General features: G+C 34.3%; 1 protein-coding gene across 6 annotated transcripts in view; it reads left to right on the top strand.

Moving 5' to 3' along the window:
- The window catches only part of Syt7 (Synaptotagmin 7), a 141233-nt gene that overhangs the window by 33194 nt on the left and 93913 nt on the right, over nucleotides 1-14126 (top strand). For 2 of the 6 annotated variants that reach the window (XM_067350035.1, XM_067350034.1), the window contains exon 1: nucleotides 10337-10618. The exons of 3 other annotated variants lie outside the window; for them this stretch is intronic. In XM_067350035.1, coding sequence (XP_067206136.1) covers nucleotides 10352-10618 — 267 coding nt within the window. In that variant the 5' untranslated portion in view covers nucleotides 10337-10351. Of the gene's footprint in view, nucleotides 1-10336; nucleotides 10619-12730; nucleotides 13603-14126 lie in introns of those variants that run through there. One more of the 6 variants, XM_012379366.2, reaches the window with a different exon arrangement.

Raw genomic sequence — 14126 nt, 5'->3', positions numbered from 1 at the left:
AATGGATTGAAATCGTTGCTTGAGAAGTAGTCAAGAACGAAAGAAAATTTACTTTTATCCGTAATTTGGAGATTTTCCGTATTTTTCTGATTAGAATCTGACTAAAATATAAACGATAAATATTTCACAATAATCACAAGAATTAAATTTTGAATAATTTTTATTTTAATTGTTTGAATTGTTTGTGGTGCATTAAATGCATTGATGCATTGAACATTGTTTAATATTACAATAAAATTTGTCACTTTTGTTAAAAGTGTAAAGTTTTGTTTCAAAAATTGATTGAAAAATTGCATTTGAATTGGAGAATTTGAATTCTCCATTTGTGAAACAGCATAAACATAAAGTTTATTATCAATAATTCCGCATAGTTTCTACACCACAAAAATAAATATTGCACTCTTCGAAGAAAGTCCAACTTATTGAAATTGCGTTTTTCTGAATGTGTAACCTGTTCAGTGTAGTCACATAACCGAGGATCGATGTGAATAAACAGGTGAAGCGCACAGTTTGCGAAAATATTGAATATTGATTCTAATTTGTAAAGCAAATCAGCAAAAATAACACAGACTGCACATGTGGAGTTTTCAAAAGGTCAATTTTTATCACGACCTCATTGATTGATCGTTTACATATTCCGGGACGATAAATTAGCATAAGATCGTTATTAATATTGGAGATGACATCTCAGATTTTTACAAATCATTTTGAAAAGAATCCAATGTAGAATCATTTTTGAAAGATTCAAAGTTTAAAGCTAATAGTAGATAAAATAAACGCGTACAACAAAATTGAATTTTATAATTATTTTTTTCATCTTTTAAAAGATATTTTTATGAATTAAATATTCCAATTTTTCTTTTTTCGTCCTGGTTAAATTACATCTTTCACGCGCTTTTACTTATAAAAAGTTATAATCTTGTTACCATAAATGGTGTAATATTTGAACTTTTTTTAGTAGCTCTCATACGTACGGAGTACGTCATTTTTGGTAAATCCTTTTAGGCGACTCGCCGTATAAGTAGGATAGACTAAAGTTGGCTGTCTGCATTATGTAGAAGCTCGTGGCTATCGCATGAGTCGAGTGTGCCCATGTGGCCCAACTTGCGGTAGACTCGGTGAACGTTGCGTGATACGATAAGAGTATGCCCGAGATTGACGGTCGAAAGTGGCGAGTCAATGATGATAGCAGACCTAGTGCCACTATCGCGAATAATTGCTTTCAGGTTATCGCGCGGTGACGGTTGCTGACGGTATAGAAACGGTTCGCAGCCTTTGGAGCTGCCTACTGTCGTGCGATCGGTCGATTTTCGAAATTATGCATTATCTATAGGTTGTTGTGGAGGGATGACATATAAAATTGATCAGCACACGGACTGGTTTATAAAATATTCCGATGTTCACTACAAGCAAATAAACTTTTTTCATTTTATATCCAGATCCTTCGACACAATTTCCATTATGTATGACTGGATTCATATAAGATGAATTTGGTTACATAACTGATTAAACGAGAAGATATGTAATACTTTTGAATAATAGATTCTTTTAGTTCAGAAAAAAGAAAATTGGGGATTAGTTTCGCGTTCGTAATATATACACGTGAACAAATATCGATAAACAAATATTAAAATATTGAAGAAGTTGAGAAATCGAGAGAGATTCGATAGTCACAATTTAGAATAACAATATATAAGTTTATCAAAATGAGCAACGCAAGTTTTGGCGTAAAAAAATTTGCTTCAAATATTTTTTTAATGTTAATAGTATTGATTCAATGCTTAAAATGAGAAAGAGCAATATTTATCGAAGGTAATTTTGAGAAAGTATATAATCGTGAACATTTTAACAGGTTGTAGCAATGAGGAAAACGGTCGATGGTCGAAGGGTGTAAATCACGTCGTTTTGCTAAGTAGGGATTACGGGCTCGTACTATTGTTACAGTCAGACGGCTTTTTCTCGTATTTTCTGGTATAGCGAGCCCCTTGGCTGCGTCGAGTGTGATCTAGATCGGCGTCAACAACATGATTTCTTGCAGCGTATATATGTCTCGTGGCTTATATATCCCCTGTGCGCAAACACCGATCAGTGTTGCGGATCTACTTGACAAATCACCATTAGGGTAAACCGTAGAAAATCCCGAAAACTTTACGATCGAAAAGTGCGCGGAAAATCAGCAATATTTTCGTTAAATCGCTGGTCTACCAATTTTTTATTCTCAAATAACGAAAAAACGTCTGTTTTGTGGAGTACAGTCGTAAAAAGTCTAATTTAAATTCAAACACGTGTATTTGTGTTTTTTGAAATGTAAAATTAATATTCAAGAATTGAATATTAATGAATGGTCAATAAATTTTTATTTTGAACATTTCTATTTTTTTAAATTTTATTTAACGGAGTAAACCGTATTTTGTTGGAAATATTGTTTCCCTGCTTTGCAATTCAATAAATTAACTCGATTATGAGTTTAATTATGCAATTTAATTCATTTTAGAGCTTGATCGAACAATAAAGGATAGTGGTGCCAAAGTTTGCGGTGTTCATATATCGCATTTTGCAGTGTGAGCGAGAATCGTTTGTTATTGTTATCACATTAAAACGAGATAACGTAGAAGTTTATGTGTATAAATAGTTTACTTTATGCTGATGCAATTTCGGAATAACTTATTAATTAATTTCGCGATCAATATGCGAAGTGTTTATTTTAGGTAAAATGAGAGTCTTGATTTTGTAAATAGGAATGTATTGAACAATACAGACTTTACAAAAATTTGTTTCAAAGGATAGAGCTTTGCTTTCTTTTCTTCCATCATTAAACAAAATTAGCATCTGTGTCTGTTTGGACATAGAGTCTGTAATCACAGTATAAACATAATTTTAATATAAAAATAATATTCTATATATTTTTTAAAAGACTTTGTGTGACAAAATATTTGAATTTTTAATAGTTAAATTTGCCTTTCTTTATACTAAAAATTAGCAGCTCAAGGAGCTTTGAATATTCAATAGTTTGGTAATTATACATTTTTATCTTATCTTGTTTTCGTACTCTTAATTGAAATTCATGGTGCGAGTATTATTTTACTGACAAAGTGTTTGTAATCAGGCGTGTATATTTTGCATTATACCGTAAATATGACGAATGTTTCTCCTAAGGACAATGGTTACGTAACGATCGTCCGGGCTATAATATCCGTTCAAATTCGGAATCAGGTGCGCGGCATTCATCGGACGTGGACCGAGAATAGGATCAAACGAGATACTAATGCACACGAAGGATTTTCCCTTGGTTTACGCGACTCAAAGGCAAGCTCGTCTTTCCTTCAGACTTTACATTCGGAATCCGTATTCCTTTATCGGGTAGCGGAAACGTTTTCACTTGTCACTACGAACACTCTGAAATTACGTGGCACAAAGTAGAGGCGAGCGACTTTTTTCGCCGTGAAGCTTAAGCTTCCTTCATTAAAATTTCAACGTTTCCGATTGGTTCCTTTCGCGGGACAGTGTACATTTATTCTCGGAATGATAGAGCTGCGCTTGACCCAATTTTGACTCTTTTCATTCGAGCGCTTCGTCAATTATGAATACCATTTTCTCTAGGTAGCTCCTGTCTTTCGTTTCCGCTTTCGCGTTGTGTCGGGAGGGAAATTTCAGTCACTGATGCTCTTCAACTAACGCTCTGTCATCGTTATTTATCGGTTCGAACAACGTCCGATATGAAAGCGGCTTATAAATACACACGGACTAATTAAAAGAGAAATGGTTGGATTTATCGCTGTATGTTCGATAAAACTTTATCCCTTTGTTCCTGGTTGTTGTGCTATGAATCGGACATTATGCTGCTTACTGATATTCATTTCCGTTGCTATGCGGAAGTACCGCAATGAAAAAATAAGCGATAATTTAACATGCATTCGGTCGAATTAATTTTGTGAAGAGAAAATTTAACTCAAAATAATTTCCCTTATTCTAAAAATTTATCAATATTATTTCTCGCTGACCGTTTTTCTATTAAACTATTTCCGAATCAAATGGCGGTAATAAATTTTTAAGCTATTAAACAGATATCATCTTCACGAGGATTCGGCGATCTTCTTTCACAGAGAATTCATTGTCCTTCACATCCGGTTTTTTGCGGAAAGCTAACACCCAGCTTCACTAACGATGAATGACCTCTATTTATAGGATTAATACATTTATCTTGCTTTTACAGCTTATAGAGAGAATGAAGAGAAAAAGGGTATTGATTTATCGACGAATATATTATACACAGTCGATGAAATTGGACAAAAGTGTAAAGATAATCGCTATGCATACACACATATATATATGTAAGTTACAAAGTTAAATAAGCATTATTTAATGAAAATAACTTTTGATTAATACTTAAAAAAATTTTAATTATAGATACGAAAGTATAATAAATTGAAATGAGTCTAGTTGAGCACTCGATTATTATTTACGTAAAGCTATACTACAAAAATTATCCACGCGTATTTCTCTCAAAAAAATCTCTCTTCTCTGATAAAAGCAATCGAGCTTTTCGCAATAATCTCAAGTATTTTCTGACGCATTGAGCACGTATTTGTCCCGAATAGGATTGCTATTGCTAGTTTTTCCAATATGATAGTTTTACGAGACTTGTCATTCTGTCGCGGATTTGCGATGACGTATGCGCGCCGCCGTGTAACGATCGTCGCGAATCCCGCAAAGCTTCAGAATTCGGGAAATGGGATTCGTTTGATCAGTGATATCGGATTTCTCGCCGTATTATCCATTACAATTGCATATGCATATGTATATTCGCGATCTTGAATTGGAGCACAATGCGCAGGACGCGTTGTCCTTCCTTGAACTGCATATCCACTTTAAACGACACCAACTGCGCCGACGAGTGGTAACGCGAATGGTTTTCGGCACGGGAAAACGGTTGATGCTTCTGCTCAATGTAATTAATCCACTCAACGCGAGCAACAATAAAGCCGCGCCATTATATAATGCGTTTACAGTTGTGGCATCCCGTCGGATTATGATCCGCTGTGCAGTTGTTTATCGAGACATTAAATAATTACCTGCTCGTATTAAAGCGTTAACTCGGTATCAGCGCGTATTTGGCGTCCATTGAAAACATTGCGGCGGCTTCCGTTCAGGAATCGACGAAGGAACGGATGCTGTTATCTCTGTGCGAAGCATCGGAAGTAATAAATATGCGAAACGAGTATTGCCGGAACTATGTGTATTACGCGGTACGAGGTTTTATCTTGCTGCATCCGAAGGGCGGATGCGATCAGCGTTAACGGATCCATCGATCGTTTCCGCGGAACGATGTACGAGGTTCTCAGCTTTTTAACTACACGTCAATCTCCGTTCGCGCGCGATAGAAGGGGGATGTCGTCACTTCGTGCGACAGACAATCTTAATGGAGCGATGCTCCCAAATCGTATTTTCCGTGCTTCTTTAGGTTTTATCGAGCAAGAATAAACATTTAAAAGTAAGAATAACAATATTTAATTAATAGTAAACAAGCAAAAATATAATTTTCTTCATTTCGTTGATTTTAAATATGACTATCTTAAATAAACGATTTTGAACAAGATCTAAGAATAATACATCTAAGAATATTATTATAACTGGAGAAAAATAATAGCGGCAATTTTTCTTCGCAATTTATTAAAACGTTTTATTTGAAGAAGAAAGTAAGTTTCACGGGTAATTAAGAAAATTCCACAGTTGCTGATCGCAACGGCGCGGAGTAACTGCAATAATTTCGCTGAAATGGCAAGGTGGAAAATTTAAACTGAAAGTTGCGCGAACTTTTAATTCCAATACGTTTGTGCGTTCCTTTTTCATTGAAAGGAATGTAATTGATTTGTCATAAAAGAATTGTGCAATAACTTTGAATTTTGTGTAATATTTCCTCGTTCGTTTATACGAGTTCGTTTATTCGTTTATACAAGAAATATATTTTAAATAAGAACCGCGGAAATATAGATTGCTTAGGAAAAGATAAAGCATGTTAAATTTTTTTGTAACACCGGTGCTTACTAAATTGCCACGCTAATCCTGCTCAAGAAGCGAAAGGATTTGCATATAATCGTAGCAGTTGTTCGTATTTAATAACGGAATATATAATAGGTTTTTTGTTCGGTAGCTTGCCATTTCAGTTTCTTTTTTGTTACGTATTTATATACCTTTACATCGGTGCAAAACGTAGAATGTATCTTAACAACTGCGCAATGTGTACAGCTGAATGCATTACCTTTACTCATCGAAAGAACAAAACAAGGATATGTTTGTGTAAAAACATTCTGAAAAGCATTCTTTCTGAGTAGTTATCTTTTAGCTTCAGAGAAAAATTTTTACTAAAATAGACGTAAAAATAATGGTAATACGATAACAATAAAAGAAATAAAAGGAGACGTGTTATTCGTCATGTATTTCTTTAAAAAAAATGCGTTAGTGAAATAAATGAATACATTATTTAATTTGTCGCACAATTTGTAGGGCGAGAAAATGCGGACATGTTATTTGCGCAATGCATGAGTTCAGAGGCGCGTATCTGTACTTTCAAGGAAATTTATCGTAATACCATAATGTATGCTGTTAAACAGAACTCATTTACTCGGATAATTCTGGAGATAGCATCTGTGCTACTGTTGATTTTACTTCTTGCTCTCTACATGCACACATATTGCAGAATTTCAACCGCATTAATCTATGTAGGAAAGTGCATCGTAGGTCGATAATTTCGTTGGTAAAACAAATTATCTCCTGATTACATCATGTTACAATCGGTTTTTTTTTGACAAATTGTTAGCTACACGGTTATTAGGTTTTATTATAATAATTATTTGTGAATAGTTTTTTTAGTTAATGTTTAATGATAATATAATAAACCGGAACTCTGCCGATAATTTCTCTTGGATGAAATGAGTTAAAGTATACCGTTTCCTTCCGGTGGTGCAAGGTGGCGGCATATGCTTACATTGCACACACAGAACATTAAAACCTATCTGAACATATCATCATAAAAATATTTATACAAAAATATTTATTCATTGCATTCGGTTAAGGCAATAATATAAATTTTTTTGTAACAAGTTGATTTTTTGTGCTTATGTAAATTCTTAATTGTTTACGTTTTCCTCAAAGAAATTTGACATAAGATATATAAGAAATTAATTAGTATAACATATTACTGTTAAAATAAAATAATATGGGAAAGATTTTCGACATTTTTTGATAAGGTAATGCCATAAATTGATAAAGCTCTTCTGGGCTTGTAGGGCTTAGGTAAATAGCTGGCGAATTGTTTATTATATGATGCATGGGATGCATATAGAGTCGACCTGTGAAAATTGATTGCACTATATTTTATTATATTGAATTTAAAATTTCAATAAAGCATTCGTTTTTAACGGGAGTGCTAAAATATTTTGCGTACGACAGCTTAATTTCTTTTTATAAAAAATAAAAAAAAAATTGAATGTAATATCACAAATTGCAATAGTTAGTTTTAACATTAATTGAATATATTTTTTGTCGTTCATAAGGTTTGTTTATTGAAAAATTTTCAATTTTTTAGGCTGTCAACAGATTGTGGGCGAAATGATTTAGTATTTTTTATTATTTCATATCAATCCTCATATTTTTTTTACCGAGATAGAAAAGTATTTTTTTCGCGTAAACGCTACCTCTCCATCATTTTGACACGTCAATAATTATCCTTTCGTTAAAATTCTAAAGAGAAAAAGATTCCTTTTATAGCAAAGCGATAGTGGAACTTGGAGAAAATTGCTCAATATGCATCATTACACTTATACATTGTGTTAACAAAAATTTGCGAGTTAATTTCTTATAATAATCTCACTCGCTATTTTTATCTAAAAAAGATTATAAATGCCTATTTCCAAGTCTATTTTCAAAATGAATGTGAAACTACCGATATATATCTATGTAATATGAGTATGATGGAAACAACGCATATTGACTTATTGATGGTGTAATTTCACTGAATGGTAACATTTACATCATCGTTCAGCAAAATCAAAGTACCATCAATCACTCAATGTACGCACATAGAAATGTTCGAATTTGATTGATTATTCACTTTTATTACAACATCGATATTATTTAAAAATTCATATTGCTTGAGTGATTTCTAAACGATTTCTAATCGGTATCCTACTGCTTCCCCGACCGTAATTTCGGTTTGTAATTTTCATTTGTAATCGTAGTGTGATTTGCGCGAGTGAAACTACTTGGTAGTCACTGCGAATTTAATTCGAGTGCTGAATCATCCGAATCTCATTTCACGAAAAGCCTCAGAATGTGCTTATTTCGTTTCGCGAAACGTTTTGCGCTACTCATGTTTTATTCGACAACTGATCTTGAGAATAAAATCAATTTAAACGAGTTGTATACTATTAATTCATTGCATTATAAAAAATTATCAGCTTTACTGTATTGCAGTATGCAATGTGACTTTTTCCGGCTATTGAAATATAATCTCATATGATCCAGCGTTTCCGATATCAAATGTATTCGAGGCTATTCAATGTGAATAATATTTGGATAATACTTTTGGATGTGGATAACATTTTTCATATTTATTATCGAATTTTCAACAAATATGCTACAAATACGTTAATGTATCGTTTTATCTTGCTGAAATCAATAATGTGATAATAGACTTAATTATGCATGTTGTTTTATGCCACAAATGAATGCATCGATTATGTTTAAAGCTGTACAGCTGGAAAACCACATTTAAAAGATCATATATTATTTATCAGCATAAATCGATACAAATATATAGCCAAAATCTTTTGTTGCAACACGCATATTATGCATGGATTATAATATAATGATGTGACAGTTTCTCAGGATATAAAACATTTTACATTATAATTTATCGTAACATTTATCGTAACGCAGTACACAATTCCAATTTCCAGATGTGACATTTTAACTGACGTAACAATTAAGAAAAAGACTTTATTATTGCTAATAATACAATAGCACCCGAATAATATATAGAACATTGGAAATCGAGTGTTAAGTTACGTGAAAAACCAATAACGGCTTTAATTATATTTTAGCAATGTAATATGAAGTCGCGCGTCCAATTAAAATGGGGGATCGGACACGAATTGCAGAAAATAAAACGAACTTTTAATGGGTTATCTATCCGAACAGATTTTGTACAATTGCATGCGTTTATACGCTACTCACCATGTGTAACAGCGCAGATATCGTAGCACGGAAGTTTTAGTCATGATTTTTAGTCACGCTATATCCTCTTTATATATTCGACAGTAGTTTATTACGTCACGTCGCTCGTGTCGTTATTTATGTTGACGTTAAACGTGAGTTGAACATTTAAATAATGGAGCTCGACCGTATCACATATTACACGAGTATCTAACGCCCGTATACTTAAAAAGTTTGACTTTTCGCGAGGGTGATATTCGCACCTAGATTATTGAAGATAATTGACAAACTATACTGAAGTTACAATTCTTCGAAAAACTCATAAATTCTACTTTAGATCGTTGGAATCTAATCTTTAATACAAAATAAATCTTTTGTATTTAAGTGTATTGAAATTAATGCAATAGCTTAATTTGAATGTCATGTTTCATAAAGATCAATTTTATGAATTTTATGTATTTTCGACAGATTCTTTTATCTGAAAAGATTTTCCTTTTTAATTGAATCGATAATGAAGCGCTCCTTTTGAATATTTTTTGGAAAATTACAATATTGTAATTTTTATTTAATTTAAACAAACTTTTTATGTTTATAATATATTATAACCTGATTAAGATGTTAAGACTCGATATTTATAAATTGGCAAAAGATGCCGACTGAAAAAAAATTTTACTAAAGAAAAATTGAAATTAAAAATGTTTAAGTTGATTGAAAAAGAGACCAATTATAAATCACTCTCTTTTTCTTTATAATTTATAATTATTCTCTTTTTCAATCAAGAGAATGATTTATAAATTGTTACTAATCTTATTATATCACGTTTGTTTCTGTGACAATATTTTTGTAACAATATTTTAAAATTTGTGAGTTTTCTCTCTATTCTCCCTAGATTTACGTATTTCGTTTTATTTCGAAATTTTTTGTAGAAAAAAAAAGAACCTTTGTAAACTTTAAGCCACTAATACTATTATATCCGTTTCCCAGGAGTCGTGACATTTTGAATTTGAACAGTTTCCTCCTTGTTTCAAATTCATCCGTTCCAGTCCCGTTCCGACGAGTCTTGTTAGCATACGGATGTATGTGAAGGTGGCAATCGCATAATTGGCTTTTCGGTGGCGGTGCGCACGGGACCGGTAGGATGGGCGAGCCGGGGGGGGATGAAATTCTCGGTTGCGTAGGTCACGGGGTAACGCACGGGGTAACAACTGGTCTCCGGTGGTGGCCTCCGATAGTGCACGAGCGTTTCCGGGGAGCGCCGAATCCGCCGACGAGTTGCCCGCGATTCACTCTCGGCATTCGGCAATCGGAGTGCGCGGAAGACGGAGAACAGCGGGAGGCGAACGAGGACAGAGAGCCGGGACGTGCGAGAGGATGCGGAAAGTGGGCTAGGAGGGAGGGAAATTGGGTGAGAGCGAACAGGGATAGATAGCGTGCGATATGATCGAGCGACGGCGACGGCGATGGCGGCGGCGGCGGCGGCAGCTGCGGCGACGACGTAGAGGCGAGAGCGTTTTGCGCGTTTGTTGCCTTAAAGCGGTAATGGTGCAGATATCACCTCATTTCATTCGCGACTTACCTCTAAGGATAGAAGGCTATCCGGTGCGCAATAAGTGCTGACATCTGCGATTTACCTTCGATATATTTGTCGTTGTCTTCGGTGCGCGATACAGGCCGCCGTGACGTTCTTCCGCCGCCGTCGTCATTGTAGTCGTTGCGCGCGCGCGCGCATATATGTGTGTATGTGTGTGCGTATCGCGAAAATTTGAATTCCCCTGTACGTGTATACAAGCGAAAGCGCGAGCAAGACGCGACGTCGCAGCGCGTGATCACGATTGTGTCGCAGCTGTTACCCGACGTGGTTAGCGATTGACGCCAGCGTGCAGCGCGACTTGCTCGTTTCCTCCGGTAAATGCTCGTGGAAATGCTCCCTAACGGAGAGGAGTTAATTACATCGTTAAACTGCGCGCCACGGCGGCTTCCGCCTCGACGGAATCGGTTAGTTTTTCTCCTGAAGCAGATGTTGGATGCGCAGGGTGTTTTTTATCGATGGCGCACTTTAATTGGCTCGACAGCCTCGTTTTCCTGGCGAAATGCCAGGAATCCGCGGCGGAAAGGCCAGTAGGAGGGAAATTTGGGAAAACGATTACCGAGCGCGCTCGAGCAAATGATTGCTCTCAGATGCATATTTCTGCAGCTTTTTCTTTCTTTTACTAGAATAAGAAAGAAAGGTATTGAAAACTCACTATTAATAATGTTTACTTTGAAACGTAGTATACGGTATAGGAGATATTTAAAATGTTTGGAAATTACACATAGTATTGAAAATCAGTAGAAAAAGACGATATAAGACAGACAAAATTCCTTGCCGCCTTTCTCGTTGGCTTAAAAACATTCTCTAGAAATACCATTTCGTTCAAGAGTTCACCACAGAAATTTTGTTAGAACTATCACATTTCGCTTTTTCAAAAGAACCTATATAATCTTTGTCTTTAGTAATTTTGTAATTATATTTTATAGCTGCTGTTTGAATTACTAACATTTTTATTAAGATAATAATATTAAAAATATACCATAGAATTTTGCAAGATGTTGCAATATTTTTGCTCATTTTCAACGCTATAAAGATGTTATAATAAGAGCCTTTCTATTTTTATTTGCTGTATTATAAAAATCAATAACAAAAGTAGAAATGAGTATTGTTTACACTCTGGGGAAATCACTGTTTGTAGTAGCACATACGTCACTTGGGATATCTCATACGTAAATTTCAATGACGATAAGTTTTTATATGTTCAATCTTTCTTTGTATATTGTGTCGATATAAATATTGGTTTAAAATACTATAATGAAGACTTTTAATTTTCTTTATGAACATTAAATATCACGTTTTGATTCTGTATGAAATATTACATTTGTCAACAATTATTAAATCGAGCGGTAATCCAACGATCGTAATCTGCACGGAACTTTAATTGAAGTAGAATCTTAACTCTCCCTTATTCGCGTGGCGGAATGCCAAGAATTGCGCTGGAATGATTTACGGAAGGAAAATCACCCTTACGCTGCATTTTATCTATTTTCGGTGATTTATTTTCGTGTCGGTGATTATTATACCGCATCTTGACGGCTCATTAAGAGCAACGAATTGCTTTTACATAGAGAATTACAGACTTCTTGTGAGCGTTGCCAAGGATTTCGCATTACAAAATCTTATCGACTTAACTGTTCATTGAAAAAGTAATTTTGTCCTGTAATTTGCGTTGCTAAAATATGAATAAGAATTTTAATAGATCAATTAGACTTTTTTCTCAATGCATGCAATTTAAACACTTTGTTACAGAAAAACATGCCAAAACACACGAAATTTCTAGTAAACTCAAAAACGAAAATGTGTATAAAATGAGTTTAATTTTGAATTTTACGTCAAAGATTGCTCTACGTATCTGTGGTACTTTTGCAAGTGCCGAGTATTTCGTGCTAAATGAAGTTTAATGTTCACCATCGTAAATGACGTAATCATCTATCGCGAAAATTAGTTTTAACGACCTCATTTAATCTCGCCGGGTCAATTTTGAGCGTTCTCGTTGCTCGCCTTCCAAATTTAATTAGCAAATACGTCATCTTTTGTGCGCTGCGCATTTCCGATTTTCCTTCTGCATCTCGCAGTTTTAAGAGCCGTCACAAATATTGATATTGATTCGCAGTAGTAGATTTAAAAGTTTCAGAAATATACTGAATTTTCAAGAGTTACGGCACGTTATCGTCGTTGTAACAGATGGACGTGAAACTTTTGTCGATCTGTGTCAAAGTAACCATGTTACTTTTCCAACAACTAAAGGTTGTTTCGTAACAACGCACTATCTGTCTATGTTGTGACATTGGTGGTTTTTACAATTCCATATTGGTTGATTTAGAGTTATCACATCTTTTCTAACTTTCCAAGATGCAACTGAATAGTTTTTTTCCTTCGTGTGGAATGTTTTTTTAATAAATTAAAATAAAATGTAACAAATTTTATTTTATATTATTACACGATCGGCATTTTAGACGGAATCGTATATTTCTGAATCTGAAATTGCGTCAAAGAGCGGCCTCGTTCCGGTCGTTAAATATTATATTTTAGGTATGCCCCTGAGACGATAACTCCGACGCCATTCTACATAAATTAGTTGTAATGATGAAGCTTTGAGAAGATGCTCTTTGGTGAAATTGTTTCAAAAGGCTTATTGACGTAGGTGAAACTTTTGCTAACAAAAACGCGTCTCTAATACGTTAAGAAGGATAATCATGGTGTACATGGGAGTTGCGGGCCAGTACTTTTCGGAGTTGGATCCAAATTTCAATGGCCCTCCTAGAGCAGTGGATCCAGCTGTCCGTGCTCGCAAACTTGTAAGTAATAAACTCACAAACCAAGCTTATTTAGTCTTGCGCTAATGACACACTTTGTGACATAAATGGTGTGACATCAATTTTTTGGATTTTCTTTACGATAAATTTTTTCACTGGATTAATGTGTTTGCAAAAGGTGTAGAATTAATGAAGTTTAATTAACACCTTTTTTAGTTATTTATTATCTTATTGAAAGCATACTCGGAATGTTTGTAATGTTACAATATTTTCAACTTCTTAATGAGAATTTAATTTCAATTATCTATATTCTGTTTCAACTTTTCAACGAGATTATGGACGTCTTTATTACTTTTGAATTATAAATGTTTACGAAAATCCTGAACTTTTCTACTTTTCTATACTTTCTTCAAGCTAGATGCGGTCATTACGTCTTAAGAACTTTATCTGTGAAGCTTGAAATTATTATCGTCGTAGTTTCTATAATTTCACCGATTTTTTTATTTCTATAAATATATGCGAAATAAACAAAACATACTGCAGACATATTTTTCGTTTCTATTTTC

Source organism: Linepithema humile, chromosome 2, assembly GCF_040581485.1.
Source record: "Linepithema humile isolate Giens D197 chromosome 2, Lhum_UNIL_v1.0, whole genome shotgun sequence".
Taxonomy (NCBI): domain Eukaryota; kingdom Metazoa; phylum Arthropoda; class Insecta; order Hymenoptera; family Formicidae; genus Linepithema; species Linepithema humile.
The sequence above is the reverse complement of the archived record's forward strand: the minus strand, read 5'-3'. Positions and strand labels throughout refer to the sequence as shown.